The sequence below is a fragment of the Perognathus longimembris genome, chromosome 20 (genome assembly GCF_023159225.1).
Source record: "Perognathus longimembris pacificus isolate PPM17 chromosome 20, ASM2315922v1, whole genome shotgun sequence".
Classification (NCBI taxonomy): domain Eukaryota; kingdom Metazoa; phylum Chordata; class Mammalia; order Rodentia; family Heteromyidae; genus Perognathus; species Perognathus longimembris.
The window spans coordinates 16,562,329-16,575,548 of NC_063180.1; the positions used below are offsets into that span (position 1 = coordinate 16,562,329).

General features: G+C 52.5%; 1 protein-coding gene across 1 annotated transcript; it reads left to right on the plus strand.

Moving 5' to 3' along the window:
- The first annotated feature begins 2,194 nt into the window (after positions 1–2,194).
- Upk1a (uroplakin 1A) lies at positions 2,195–8,587 on the plus strand. The gene is made up of 7 exons (XM_048369313.1): positions 2,195–2,303; positions 4,485–4,685; positions 5,348–5,422; positions 5,519–5,626; positions 6,529–6,708; positions 8,136–8,219; positions 8,319–8,587. The coding sequence occupies exons 1-7, from the start codon at positions 2,220–2,222 to the stop codon at positions 8,361–8,363; spliced, it is 777 nt and encodes a 258-aa protein (XP_048225270.1). The 5' UTR covers positions 2,195–2,219; the 3' UTR covers positions 8,364–8,587.
- The last annotated feature ends 4,633 nt before the right edge of the window (positions 8,588–13,220 follow it).

Below are 13,220 nucleotides of genomic sequence, written 5' to 3' on the forward strand. Positions count from 1 at the left end.
CACGTGTGAAAGCCCCGAGTTCTAACACCAGTACTTCCAAAGACAGGACTGAATCCAGCATTTTGGCTTAAATACAATGTGGTATGTTGGTGCTGAAGGCCATCTTAGGGACATTTTGGGATACAGGAAGCATCCCATGGGTCTTGTTCCGTGAAACCTTCAGCCGGGCTGCATCGGAACTGGACAAACACCACTTTCCTGTTTGTGCAGATGCTCCCGCATGCGTGCTGGCAGGCACTCCCCGCCGTGGGAAAGCAAACAGCCCTCCAACACATGAGTGGCTTTGTTTGAAATGCTTTATCCTCATTAGAAGGCACTGTAGTTAAAAAACTGAAGATACAGCCAGACAACTTGATAGAGGTCCCCAGATCTCCCAGGCACCTCAACAACCCTGCATTCTGGAATCTTCTATCATACAATGGGGGGGCTTCCCCCTCCCCCCATTTTGCATATGCAAGCCATCCAGGAGCTTGGGTGTAGCCACAGCTCACTCCCCTTTCAGTCCTTGCCCACGTGTGTGCGAATACTGAGGCTTGAACTCAGGGCCTCGAGCGCTTGCTTGGCTTTTTCCACTCAAGGCTGGTGCTCTACCACACCTCCACTTCCCGCTGTCTCCTGACTCACTGGAGATAAGACTCATGAACTTAACTGCCTGGGATTGGCCTCAAACCTTCATCCTCAGATCTCAGCCTCCCGAGTAGCTGGGATGACAGACGTGAGCACTGGTACCTGGCTCAAGTTGACCATTAAGTCAGGAAACAAGCTGGGGTCTTTTGCCTGGTCTTAACAATGGGGTCAAGTTCCCTTCACTTGCCCAGAGCCACCTGTGGGGGAGAAAGTGCACACAGCTTTGGGGTGGAAACCTCCTGGACCCCCACTGGGATCCCTAAGCAATTCCTTCCTACAGAATCAGCCCTACGCCATCCACCCAGGGCACTGTGGAAGGACACACAGGGCTCCCCAGAGCAAGGCTGAACAGCAGCCTGCCCCTCCCCTCATGCGGTTCCCCCTGGACCCAGGGTCCTGGTATGGGTCCTTGTGTTGCAGGTAAGCACACCAAGCCATGCTACAAAGAGGAGGCTGAACTGAGATTTGAATCCAGAGACTTTGTCATTCTGCAGCCTGGAGAAACCTCCACTCAAGACTTGGTCCTCGTGTGTGTGTGTGTGTGTGTGTGTGTGTGTGTGTGTTGAGAATAGGAAGCTACTTGCCTCCCATTTTGTCCTTTCAATGCATTGTTTCCTTTTTTCTAGAACATTCTTCTTTGTACACTTGTCAAACTGCCACATGCACCCATGTCCCTCCTTTCCTTGCCCACTAGCCCTATCCCCTGCACTGCTCAGCCTTCCTTCCACTTCTCCCCTCATTCCCTCCCCACCGCCCAGCCTTGGTGCCCAGCCCTGTCTTTTATTTATATTTGGGGGGGGAGGGGATGCTGATGCTGGGGCTTAAACTCAGGGCCTGGGCACAGTCCCTGAACTTCTTTGTGCTCAAGGCTCAAGCTCTATCACTTGAGCCCACAGCTCCACTTCTGGCTTTTTGCTCTATCATTGGAGGTAAGAGTCTCGAGCTTTCCTGCTCAGACTGACTTCGAATGGCAATCCTCAGATCCCAGCCTCCTCAGTTAGCTAGGATGACAGGTGTGTGCCCTGTTTTTATCTGCCGGGAGAGGGGGGGTGCCCAGCCTGGGCCTCTCTGGGGCCCCTGGCCACTGCTGAAAGTCCCCAGCCTTGTTCTAGAAAGAAGGCCATACGATGGGGTCCAAAGCTCCAGCCTACCCCCATCCCGTACCCCACAGCCTAAGAAGGGGGTATCAGAGGCCATGGGCGTAATAGCCCTGCCCAGGTGACCAGAAATTAGCCCAATCTGGAATTTCAGGTCTATAAATCACTGGAGTGGCAGGTCTGCCTCTGGGTGCCTTGTCCCCTCCTCTGTCCCCTGGGGGGGGGGGGGGGAGCAGTGCTGGTCCTATATAGGGAGCTGCTGTGAGTGGATCTGGCCAGAGAAGATTCTGACAGAGGTGAGGAGGCTTGGGGGAGGGGGGGCGCATGGGGCAGGGCCTTAGAGAGGGGTGGACTTGGGGAGGGGTGGAGACATAGACAGACAGCCCTGAGTCCAGGCCAGGTTTCACCCGGGTTGCAGGCACAGCAGGGCAGCTGGGTGGGGGGAGGGGGGGTCTGGCTGGGCATCACCCCTGCTTCTGTGTCGCAGACAGGACAATGGCTTCCACAGCGGCGGCAGAAGAGGAGAAGGGGTCCCCTGTGGTGGTGGGGCTGCTGGTCGTGGGAAACATCATCATCCTGGTGAGATGGGGCCCAGGGCCAGCGCACCGGGCGCTGATGGGGGAACGCTTCTCCCTTTCCAGCAAGCCTGGGCTGCCAAACTTCCAAGTCAGAACAGCCTGGTTCTAATCCCAGCTCTTCACCTCTCCCGGCAACCGTGCCTCTCATGTCTAGGTTGTGTCCTCTTCCTGTCCATGGCTGTATAGATGAGCTCACATTTCTCTCAACTCAGCAGGGGTGACCAAACCAGGTCCTGGTGCTCACGCCTGTAATCTCAGCAATTCAGGAGGCTGAGATCTGAGGATCGGGGTTTCAAGCCCATCCAGGCAGGAAAGTCAGTGAGATTCTTATTTCCAATGAACCAGCAAGTTAAAAAAAAAATGGGAGTGGAGGTATGGCTTAAGTGGTAAAGCACCAGCCTTGGCAAAAAAGAGACCCCAAAGCCTTGAGTCTAAACCCCCAAAAGGAAAAGACAAGACAAAAGCTGCATCAATCGCCATAAGGTGGGTGTACAGGAGCCCCTAAAAATGAATGATCTGATGCTTTCGGGCTTCCTTGAGACAGGGTCTCACTGTGCAGTCCATGGGGGGGCCTCACTCATGACCCAGCCTCCCAATGGCTGACATGACAGTTGTGCACCACCCAGGCCTTGTTTATAATGTCTTTTAATTCATGTTGGCTTTAAATAAAAACAGTGATGCTTACCCAAGGCTCTGGATCCAGGCAGCCTGGATTCAAATCCCAGCTCTAGCATTTTCTACTTATAGGACCGGGAGCCAGTGGGTCTCAGGTTACTTATCTGTGAGCCGGATTTAACAGCTTTTTTTTTTTTTTTTTTCTTTCTTGCCAGTCCTGGGCCTTGGACTCAGGGCCTGAGCACTGTCCCTGGCTTCTTTTTGCTCAAGGCTAGCACTCTGCCACTTGAGCCACAGCGCCACTTCTGGCCGTTTTCTGTATATGTGGTGCTGGGGAATTGAACCCAGGGCATCATGTATGCAAGGCAAGCACTCTTGCCACTAGGCCATATCCCCAGCCCCATAAGTGTTAGCTTTATGGTAAGGTGGCCACAAAGGAGAATCCGCCCCCCCCAATCCTATAAGAAATCAAAATTTAAGTTTCTGCAATCTTTTCCTTTTTCCTTCCTTCTTTCCTTCCTTTCTCCCTTCCTTCTCTTTCTTTTTTCCTCCCATCCTGCCTTCCTTTCTTTCTTTGCTCAAGGCTGCCACTCTACCATTTGAACTACAACTCCACTTCCAGCTTTTTGCTGGTTCACTGTTTTTGTTTTATTTGTTTGATTTGTTTTTTTGGCCAGTCCTGGGCCTTGGACTCAGGGCCTGAGCACTGTCCCTGGCTTCTTTTTGCTCAAGGCTAGCAATCTGCCACTTGAGCCACAGCGCCACTTCTGGCCGTTTTCTATATATGTGGTGCTGGGGAATTGAACCCAGGGCTTCATGTGTACAAGGCAAGCACTCTTGCCACTAGGCCATATCCCCAGCCCTGTTTTTGTTTTATTTTGCCTGTCCTGGGGCTTGAACTCAGGGCCTGGGCACTGTCCCTGAGCTTCTTTTTGCTTGGCTAGCACTCTACCACTTGAGCCACAGCACCACTTCCAGCCTTTTCTGTTTATGTGGTACTGAAGAATCAACCCCAGGGATTCATGCATGCTATTTTGCTAGTTCATTGAAGACAGTAGTCTTATGAATTTTTCTACCCAGGCTGGCTTTGAACTAAGATCCTCAGATCTCATTGTCCTGAGTAGCTAAGATTACAATGGTGAGGCACCAACACCTGGCACCTGCAATATTTCTTGAAGCAAATGCAAACAAATAGAAAACTTCTTCCCTTTTTTGTAGATTATTCCAGGCTCTTCTGACAACTGCCTTGGGGCGTCTTGCCCCCCCCCTCATCACTGTGCTATGCATTCAGGGAAGGGGTCAGTGTGATTTTCCTGTATGGGCGGGCATCTGTAGGACTGATTAACAGGTGGAATGGATGGGTGGAAGTCTCCATGTCATTGTCATCTTTAGGTCTATGGCTGCAGGTTGGACAAACAGCAACTTTCATCCCAAAATCCTAGCCTGGGTGGGGCGGAGGGGGGCAGGGGGGCAGGGGGAACAGGATGGGGAAGCAACTCATTACGGAACTTCACAGAGCCAGGCTGCTGGCCCTAAGCAGATTCTTCTAACCAGCTGCCCTGTCCAGCTGTCAGGCCTGGCCCTGTTTGCCGAGACCGTCTGGGTGACAGCTGACCAGTACCGCGTGTACCCCCTGATGGGCGTCTCAGGCAAGGATGATGTCTTTGCGGGTGCCTGGATTGCCATCTTCTGCGGCTTCTCCTTCTTTGTGGTGGCCAGCTTTGGTGTGGGCGCTGCCCTCTGCCGTCGCCGGTCCATGATTCTCACGGTGAGGCCCAGTGTAGAAGTGACCAGAGCACACCGTGCCCCCGAGGGTTGAACTCCAGGCCTGAGCACTGTCCCTGGGCTCCTTTGCTCAAATGGCGCTGCGCTCTACCACTTGAGCCACAGCGCCCTTTGTAATGTTTATTTTGGCTGGTTAGTTAGGGATGTGAGGCTCACAAACTTTCCTTCCCAGGCTGGCAACAAACTTCAAGCCTCAGATCTCAGCTTCCTGAGTAGCTAAGATTATAGGCATATGCCACCAGCGCCTGGCTTTTATTTCTTTTAATAGTAGACATTTGTTACACCAATCCCAGCCAACAGTTAACTTCAGAGACGGCCTTCCATATTTTTTTTGTTGATTTTACTTTCCCCTAACAGTTTATTAGAAACTATTTCAAATACACAGAAAAGCTAGGCTTGTACATTGTCCACACAGGCCCTTCCTCCATCCCTCGTCCCTCTGTCCCTCCGTCCTTCCCTCCCTCCCCTTCTCCCCTTCATCCCTCTTCTCCAGGCTGGGGACGAAGCCCAGGGCCTCAAGCATTCTAGCAAGTGTTCTACCAATGAGCCCTACCCAACACCCCACTTCCATCCCAAACTCGAGGGGCGACCTCACAGCCCCCCTCTTGCTGAGGACAACCTCCTCTGCCCCTCCCCCCCCCGCAGTACCTGGTGCTGATGCTGATCGTCTACATCTTTGAGTGTGCCTCCTGCATCACCTCCTACACCCACCGCGACTATGTGAGCCTGGGCGGTTCCCCGGGAGAGGGCGGGAAGAGGGGTCACCCAGCTCCCCACCCAGCCCTGCTGGATCCCGCCCTGCCCGACCCTCCACAGATGGTGTCGAACCCGTCCCTGATCACCAAGCAGATGCTGACCTTCTACAGCGCGGACACTGACCAGGGCCGGGAGCTGACCCGCCTCTGGGAGCGCATCATGACGGAGGTGGGGGCGTGGCTTCGCGGAGTGGGCGTGGTCGGCGATGCAGACAGGGAAGTCGCTCTGCGGAGCCTTCGTGGTGTGGGCGTGGCATTTGTGGTGTGGGCGTGGCCGCGTCTGGGCCCCGCCCTCCTGCTTTGAGCCACCTCTCAAATGGGACCTCAAAATGGGAGCTCTCTAGGACTATGAGGGGCGGCGGCTGTGGTCGTGGTTATTTCCACAGGACTAAACAGGCCCGGAAAGAAGTCACCAAAACAAGAAAGGGAGGGGGGAGAGAGAGGGGGGAGGGAGGGAGGAAGGGAGGTTAGGTCAGGGTGGTACTGTAGATCCTATCAGAGCTGGCTGGAACCCACACTTTCTCCCTTCTAAGGATGATAATAATATCAGCCATTAGATCAGGACAAACTTTGGCGGCGGGGGCGGGGAGGTGGGAGGCTTGAACTTGGGGCCCGAGCACTGTCTCTTAGTTTCCACACTCAAAGTTAGTGCTCCATGCACCACCAGTTGAATCACAGCTCCACTTGCATTTTTTTGGTGGTTCCCTGGAGATGAGTTGCACAGACTTTACCACCCAAGCTGGCTTTGAACCACCATCCTCAGATCTCCACCTCCAAAATAGCTAAAATAACAGGGTGGGCCACGGGTGCCCCGCTCTTGTTTTATTTTCTAGAAGAGTCTCATCTCAGCCCAAACTGGTCACCTGGAATTTGCTGGATCAAGACCCAGGACCAGCCCCCCCTCCCAAATAACACACACACACACACACACACACACACACACACACACACACACTTTGAAGCCAGGCCTGGGACAAGCTGGGGCCTGTTGCCCCAGACAAGCCCTGCCTCCCTTCCAGGGTGACTTGAGGCAGGTGACAAGCCCTCTCTGAGCCCCGGTTCTCTCTCCAGCAAGAATGCTGCGGCACATCTGGCCCCATGGACTGGGTGAATTACACGTCCACGTTCCGGGCAGCCACTCCGGAGGTGCTGTTCCCCTGGCCCCCCTTGTGCTGCCGGCGGACAGGAAACTTCATCCCTCTCAATGAGGAGGGCTGCCGCGTGGGCCACGTGGATTACCTGTTTACCAAGGTGTGTCTCCCCTCAGCAGCATACATCCCCTTTGGGGTTTTTTGGCTCCCCACTTTTTTTTTCTCCCCTCCCTGGCTCATTCCTGCCCCACTGTCTCTCTGCAAGATGCTCTCAGACTGTCTGGTCCAGATGTGGGCTCAGGTGGTCCAGAAAACAGAGCAGCAGAATACCAGAATAACAGCCACCATGGCTGTGCCTGCCTTTGTGTCAAGTGACCTACCAAACGCTTTCTGTTTTTGTCTTACTACATCTCCAGTGCCGCCTTCATGGGCAGAGAGGAGAATGAGCACTGGGTACCAGTGGCTCACACCCTCATCCCAGCTACTCAGAAGGCTGAGATCTGAGGATCACGGTTCAAAGCCAGCCCCGGCAGAAAAGTCCATGAGATTCTTCTCTCCAATTAATGCCCCCCACACCCCCAAGAGAAAGTAGAGATGTGGTCTCTATGCCTGTCTTGAGCAAAAGAAAAGCCAAGTAGAGCACAAGGCCCTGAGAACAAGTCCTAGCACCCCCCTCCCCCTGACACACACACAAGTCTGCCAGGCATGGATTGCTCATGCTGGTCATCCTAGCTACTCAGGAAGCTGAGATCTGAGGATTGATGTTCGAAGCCAGCCTGGGCAGAAAAGTCCATGAGACTCTTTTGTTGTTGTTGGTGGTGGTGGTGGTCATAGGGCTTGAACTCAGGGCATCAGTGCTATCCCTGAACTCTTTAGCTCAAGGCTGGCATTCTACTACTAGAGCCACAGTGCCACTTCCATGAGACTCTAATATGCAATGAACCAGCAAAAAGCCAGAAGTAGAGCTGTGGCTCAAGTGGTAGAATGCTAGGCCTAGAGAAAAAAAAAAAAAAGCTCAGGAACTATACCCAGGCCCTGAGTTCAAACCCCAGGAGACACAGACACAGACAGACACACACACACACACACACACACACACACACACACACACACTCACAATCTAAGGGAGGAAGGAAGCCAGGACATGATTTCAGGCATGTGGCCATGGAAAGTGAGTATTTTAACAAGTGCAGGCCAGGGCAGAGAAACCGAGGACAGACAAAGAGCTGAACTAGCACTGATGTGTGTCCAGCTGCTGGGATGTTGGGGACCCTACGGTAGTGTGTCTTTGTGTCCTGGAGAAGGGAACCCCAGTCAGTGTCCCCAGGGTGGAAACGGGACAGCCATTTCTCAAGAAATGGGGAAACAATCTCCAAGCTCACCTGCCAGTTCTTGGCCGCTTCCTCTATGTGAGCAGATGTGGGAACCGGACAAAAGTGGACGGGGGAGCCTGTGATCCCCCCCGCCCCCAGCTTCCCTAAGCAAGCTGTCAGAGCAACAACTAGGGCCTGGGACTCAGGTCCTAGTGCTGGGCTGCAGGAGCCAAGGCCACAGGGCCTCTTCCTATAGTCCTGCTGTCCCCGCCAGGGCTGCTTCGAGCACATTGGCCATGCCATCGACAGCTACACGTGGGGCATCTCGTGGTTCGGATTCGCCATCCTGATGTGGACAGTGAGACGCGGGAGGCTGGGGGTGGGGAATGGGGTAGGGGTGGGGGAGTGGGGGTGAGCAGGAACCTCCCCCCCCGCATTTCATTGCCTCTTTACCCAGCTCCCGGTGATGCTCATAGCCATGTATTTCTACACCACCCTCTGAACAACTGGAAGAGAAGTCAAGGACACACCCGGCCTCCATCTTCTGCCTCCCCTCTCCCATGCCCACCTACCTGCCTGCTTTCCCACCCCAGAGACCTCTTTCTAAGTTTCTGAGCCCCCCAGTGTCTGGATTTGTGTGCCTGGGCCCTGAGCCCAGAGCCTTTTCATGTCATGGTGGAAGGTTCCTGTCCCAAATTTCAAGTGACAATAAAAAATCATGTCCTGTAGCTGGGCACCAGTGGCTCACGTCTCTTGCGTTAGCTTCTCAGGAGGCTGAGATCTGAGGATTGGGATTTGAAGCCAGCCTGGGGAGAGAAAGTCCCTGAGGACTCTTATCTCCCAGGAACCAGCAAAAAAAAAAGCCAAAAGTGGAGGTGTGGCTCAAGTGGTAAAGCACCAGCCTTAAGCAAGAAAGCTAAGAGGACCAGTGCCCAAGGCTCTGAGTTCAAGCCCCAGAACCAGCACACACAGGCACGCACGTGCATGTGCACACACACACACACACACACACTGCTATTCCTCTAGCCTATTCACAGACAGTTCTCTCCAAACTCCTTGAATTTGTGAATCACTTGCAATTGTGTGTTTACACTCTGGCCAACTGGGTTTGCTATGATCTTGATGGACATTTACTACATCACTTCCCCCACTGCTACTACCCTGGCATGGACTAGATATTCAATAAATCCTAGCTGATTAAGAGGATGAATTTGGGGTTTTTTTTGTGGGGGGGCAAGAGTGAATGATCGAGGTCTCTTCTGTTGGGACTGGCATTGACTCCAACACAAACATAAAATGGAATCATTTGGTTCAGGTCTCTGGATTCAGCGGGCTGGCTTCAAGCCACAGAAGTTGCTGGGAAATCTGCCCCATTCTCAGACAGGACTTCTCCAGCAATACCAGACTTCCATCGTCCTATCTAAGCAGCACAGAAGTGTTAGTTAGCAGCTGGCATCAAGGTCAAGTCAAAGTCACGGTTTGAGTTTAGATATTCCTCCTTTGGTTGAGCAAGGCAACTGGAAGCTTTCTTGGGGGCGTCAAGTATGGTGTTGGGGAGGAGGCTTGTTTATCAAAGGGGCTGTGGAGAAGGTATAGGTGACAGATAGCCATGCTTCCAGCAAGTTCTATGAGAGCAAGCAACTGAAGAATTTCAGCTAGAAGCATCGCTCAGCAGTATGGTACCATAACAAAAAAACAGCTGGGCATCATTGTTTCATGCCTGTAATCCTGGCTACTCACAGGCTAGGATCTGAGAATCGCAGCTCCCAGCCAGCCCAGCAGAAAAGTCCCTGGGAGACTCTTATCTCCAATTAACCACTCAAAAGCTGGAAGTGACACTGTGGCTCAAGTGGTAGAGCACTAACCTTGAGCACAAAGAGGCCCAGGGACAGTGCCCAGGCCCTGAGCTCAAGGCCCAGGACTGGCAAAAAAAAAAAAAAAACACAGCCCTGGGTTCGATTCCTCAGTACCAATAAACAGTAAAAGCCAGAAGTGGGGGCTGGGGATATGGCCTAGTGGCGAGAGAGCTTGCCTCGTATACATGAGGCCCTGGGTTCGATTCCCCAGCACCACATATACAGAAAACAGAAGTGGCGCTGTGGCTCAAGTGGCAGAGTGCTAGCCTTGAGCAAAAAGGAAGCCAGGGACAGTGCTCAGGCCCTGAGTCCAAGGCCCAGGACTGGCAAAAAAAAAAAAAAAAAGCCAGAAGTGGCAATGTGGCTCAACTAGTAGAATGCGCTAGCCTTGAGCAAACAAGCTCAAGGACAGTGCCCAGGCCGTGAGTTCAAGCCCCAGAACTACCCCGCCCCCTCCCCCCCCCCCACATCCCTATATGTGGATTTATGAATGAGCTGGGTATGGTGATGCACATCTATAATCTCAGCTCTCCGGAGGTAGAGACAAGAAGTTATGAGTTAGAGGGCAGTTTAGACTAGACAAAATAGTGTTCCTGGGCTGGGAATGTGGCTTCGTGGTAGAGTGCTTGCCTAGCATGCATGAGCCCTGGGTTTGATTCCTCAGTACCAATAAACAGAAAAAGTCAGAAGTGGCGCTGTGGCTCAAGTGGTAGAGTGCTAGCCTTGACTGTGCACATGCAGGTGCGCACGCGTATGCACACACACACACACACACATTTTGAAGTGAAGCTCATTGCTTTTGTCCTCCAACAAAAATCAAGAATCAAATGTCAATAGAAATATCATTGTTATCTGGTGCTTGTGGCTCATGCCTATAATCCTAGGTACTCAGGAGGCTGAGGTCTGAGGACCAAGAGTCAAGGCCATCCTGGGCAGGAAAGCAGAAGTGGTTCTGTGGCTCAAAGTGTTAGAATGCTAGCCTTGAGAAAAGAGCTCAAGGATAGTGCCCAGGCTCTGAGTTCAAGCCCCAGGACTAACAGCAACAACAACAAAAATCACTGTGGGTCTTGAGAGGTATATGGCGGGAAGCATTCTCTAGGCAGTGTAAGCAAGGCAGGCCTTGACTAAGTGAGAGGACATGGTGTCATCCCAGCCCCCTCGCTGCCCTGGCTGGCTCGGGTCTGGCCACATACCTGTGCAGTCTGACTCAGCCTGACCGACAGACCGACAGCAGCTTGGCTGGTGGCTGGCGCAGGGAGGACTGGGCCCGGCAGAACAGGTTTGTCTGCTCTAGCTCCTCACTCAGAGGTCTGTGGGTGAGAAGGGAGAGAGGAGGTGACAGGCCAGGGCTGGGGCCACACAAACAAAGAAGGCTATTTGATGGCCCCACCTCCAACCATCCATGCTCTCTGCAAGATCTACCCCTTACCTGGCACTGACGGCCCCTGTGGCTTAATTGCTTGCCACCTGTCCAGGCTTATCTGTCTCTTTCCTGCCCCAACTGGGCCAAAACTTTCTCTCTCTCACCATCTGATGTCACCAAATTAAAAGAACAAAGCTGGGCACCAGTGGCTCACACTAGTAATTCTGGCTATTCAGGAGGCTGAGATCTGAGGATTACGGTTCAGAGCCAGCCTGGACAGGAAGTTCTTGACACTTTTTATTTCCAATTAACCATTAAAATACCAAAAGTAGAGCTGTGGTTCAAGTGGTAGAGGAATAGTCTTGAGTGAAAAAATTCAGGCACAGCACTCAGATTCTGAGTTCAAGCCCCAAGACTTGCATTTTAAAAAGGGGGGTGGAGCTGGAAGTGTGGCCTAGTGAAAGAGTGCTTGCCTAGCATGCATGAAGCCCTGGGTTTGATTCCTCAGCATACATGTACAGTAAAGGCTGAAAGTGGTGCTGTGGCTCTAGCCTTGAGCAAAAACAAGGCAGGGATAATGCTCAGGCCCTGAGTTCATGCTCCTGGACTGGCAAAAAATGGGGGGGGGGGTGAGGGAGGGAGGGAAGGAGGGAGAGAGAGAGAGAGAGAGAGAGAGAGAGAAAGAAAGAAAATACATTCTACTATAATCAATCAGGGCTCAAAATTTCTTCCTCCTCCTCCTCCTCCTCTTCCTCCTCGTTTTTTGTGTCAATCCTGGGGCTTGAACTCAGGGCCTGGGCACTGTCCCTGAGCTCCTTTTGCTCAAGGCTAGCACTTTACCACTTGAACCACAGTGCCACTTCCGGCTTTTTCTGCTCATGTGGTACTGAGGAATGCATACTGGGCAAGCACTCTACCACTAAGCCACATTTCCCAGCCCCTCAAACTTCTGATCGTTCATTGTTTCCCCTTATACTTCACCCATAAGGTGAGAGAAGTGAGGTTTTACTTAAATGTAAAACCCATACCCCTATCTTTCTTTGACCCAAGTGTTCCCCCCTCCCTGATAATCTATTATCCTGCAGAATATACTCAGAGGCTTGTGCAAAGACCTACACAGAAGGCTGAGGATGGCGGTGTACACCTGTAACCCAAGCACTCAGAAGAGAAGTCCTAAGGAGAAAACAAAACAGGACCTAGGGTGGTGGTGAGATTCAGCTCCACAATGGTGTCCCTTTCGGAGCTCCCGGCAGACGTGTGGTGGCTTCTGGAGTGTTTTGGCCATGGGGTTTGGCTGTGCTATTGTCCCATCCCTGGCCCAGGCCTGCTCTGGAAGCAGGGATGCAGTCATTGTGGTGTCTGCCAGTGGGGAGGTGGTTAATTATCCAGCTCAGGTTCAGACCCCAGTCTAGGGAAAGGTGGACAGCCACTGGAGACAGAAAAGACCACTTTCCCCTTCCTCCGCATGGCTGGGGACGTGAGCGTTATCATCACTGTAGTGAGGCCTTGGCAGCAGAGGGCGCTAGATGCACAGGGGAGGAAGCAGGGGTTTTGTTTTCTGTTGTTACTGGGCTGGGGCTCAGGGCCTGGGCGTGTCCCTGAGCTCTTTTGCTCAAGGTTAGCACTTTAACATTTTGAGCCACAGCCCCACATCTGGTTTTGGGGTGGAGATAAGAGTCTTTCTAGAACTTTTCTGCCCAGACTGGCTTTGAACTAGAATCCTCAACTCAACCTCCTGAATAGCTGGGGTTACAGGTGTGAGCCACCAGCGCCCCCTTGAGGAATCACGGTTTGGGCTGTTGTTCTCCTCCCTTCCCCATTCCAGAGCTTCCTTACTCTAGTTCCTCCTAGCCTGTGGCCAGAAGATGGCTTTTATCCCTCTGCTCTTCACAGCACATGACCTTAAGTACTGCCTCCCCCACCCCCACCCCACCCCCACACACAGGAAAATAAAAAGCTTTATTGGGCTGAGTTTGTGGCTAGCTCAGTGATGGGGCACTTGCTTAGCATATGAAATAAAGAGGCCTTTGGGGTTCAGTACCTAGAAAGTGGTTTTAGGCCAAGTGTCCGTGTTTCAAGTCCTAGCTACTTAGGAGTGTTACACACCAAAAGAGAACAGTTACTAGTTTGCACAAAATTG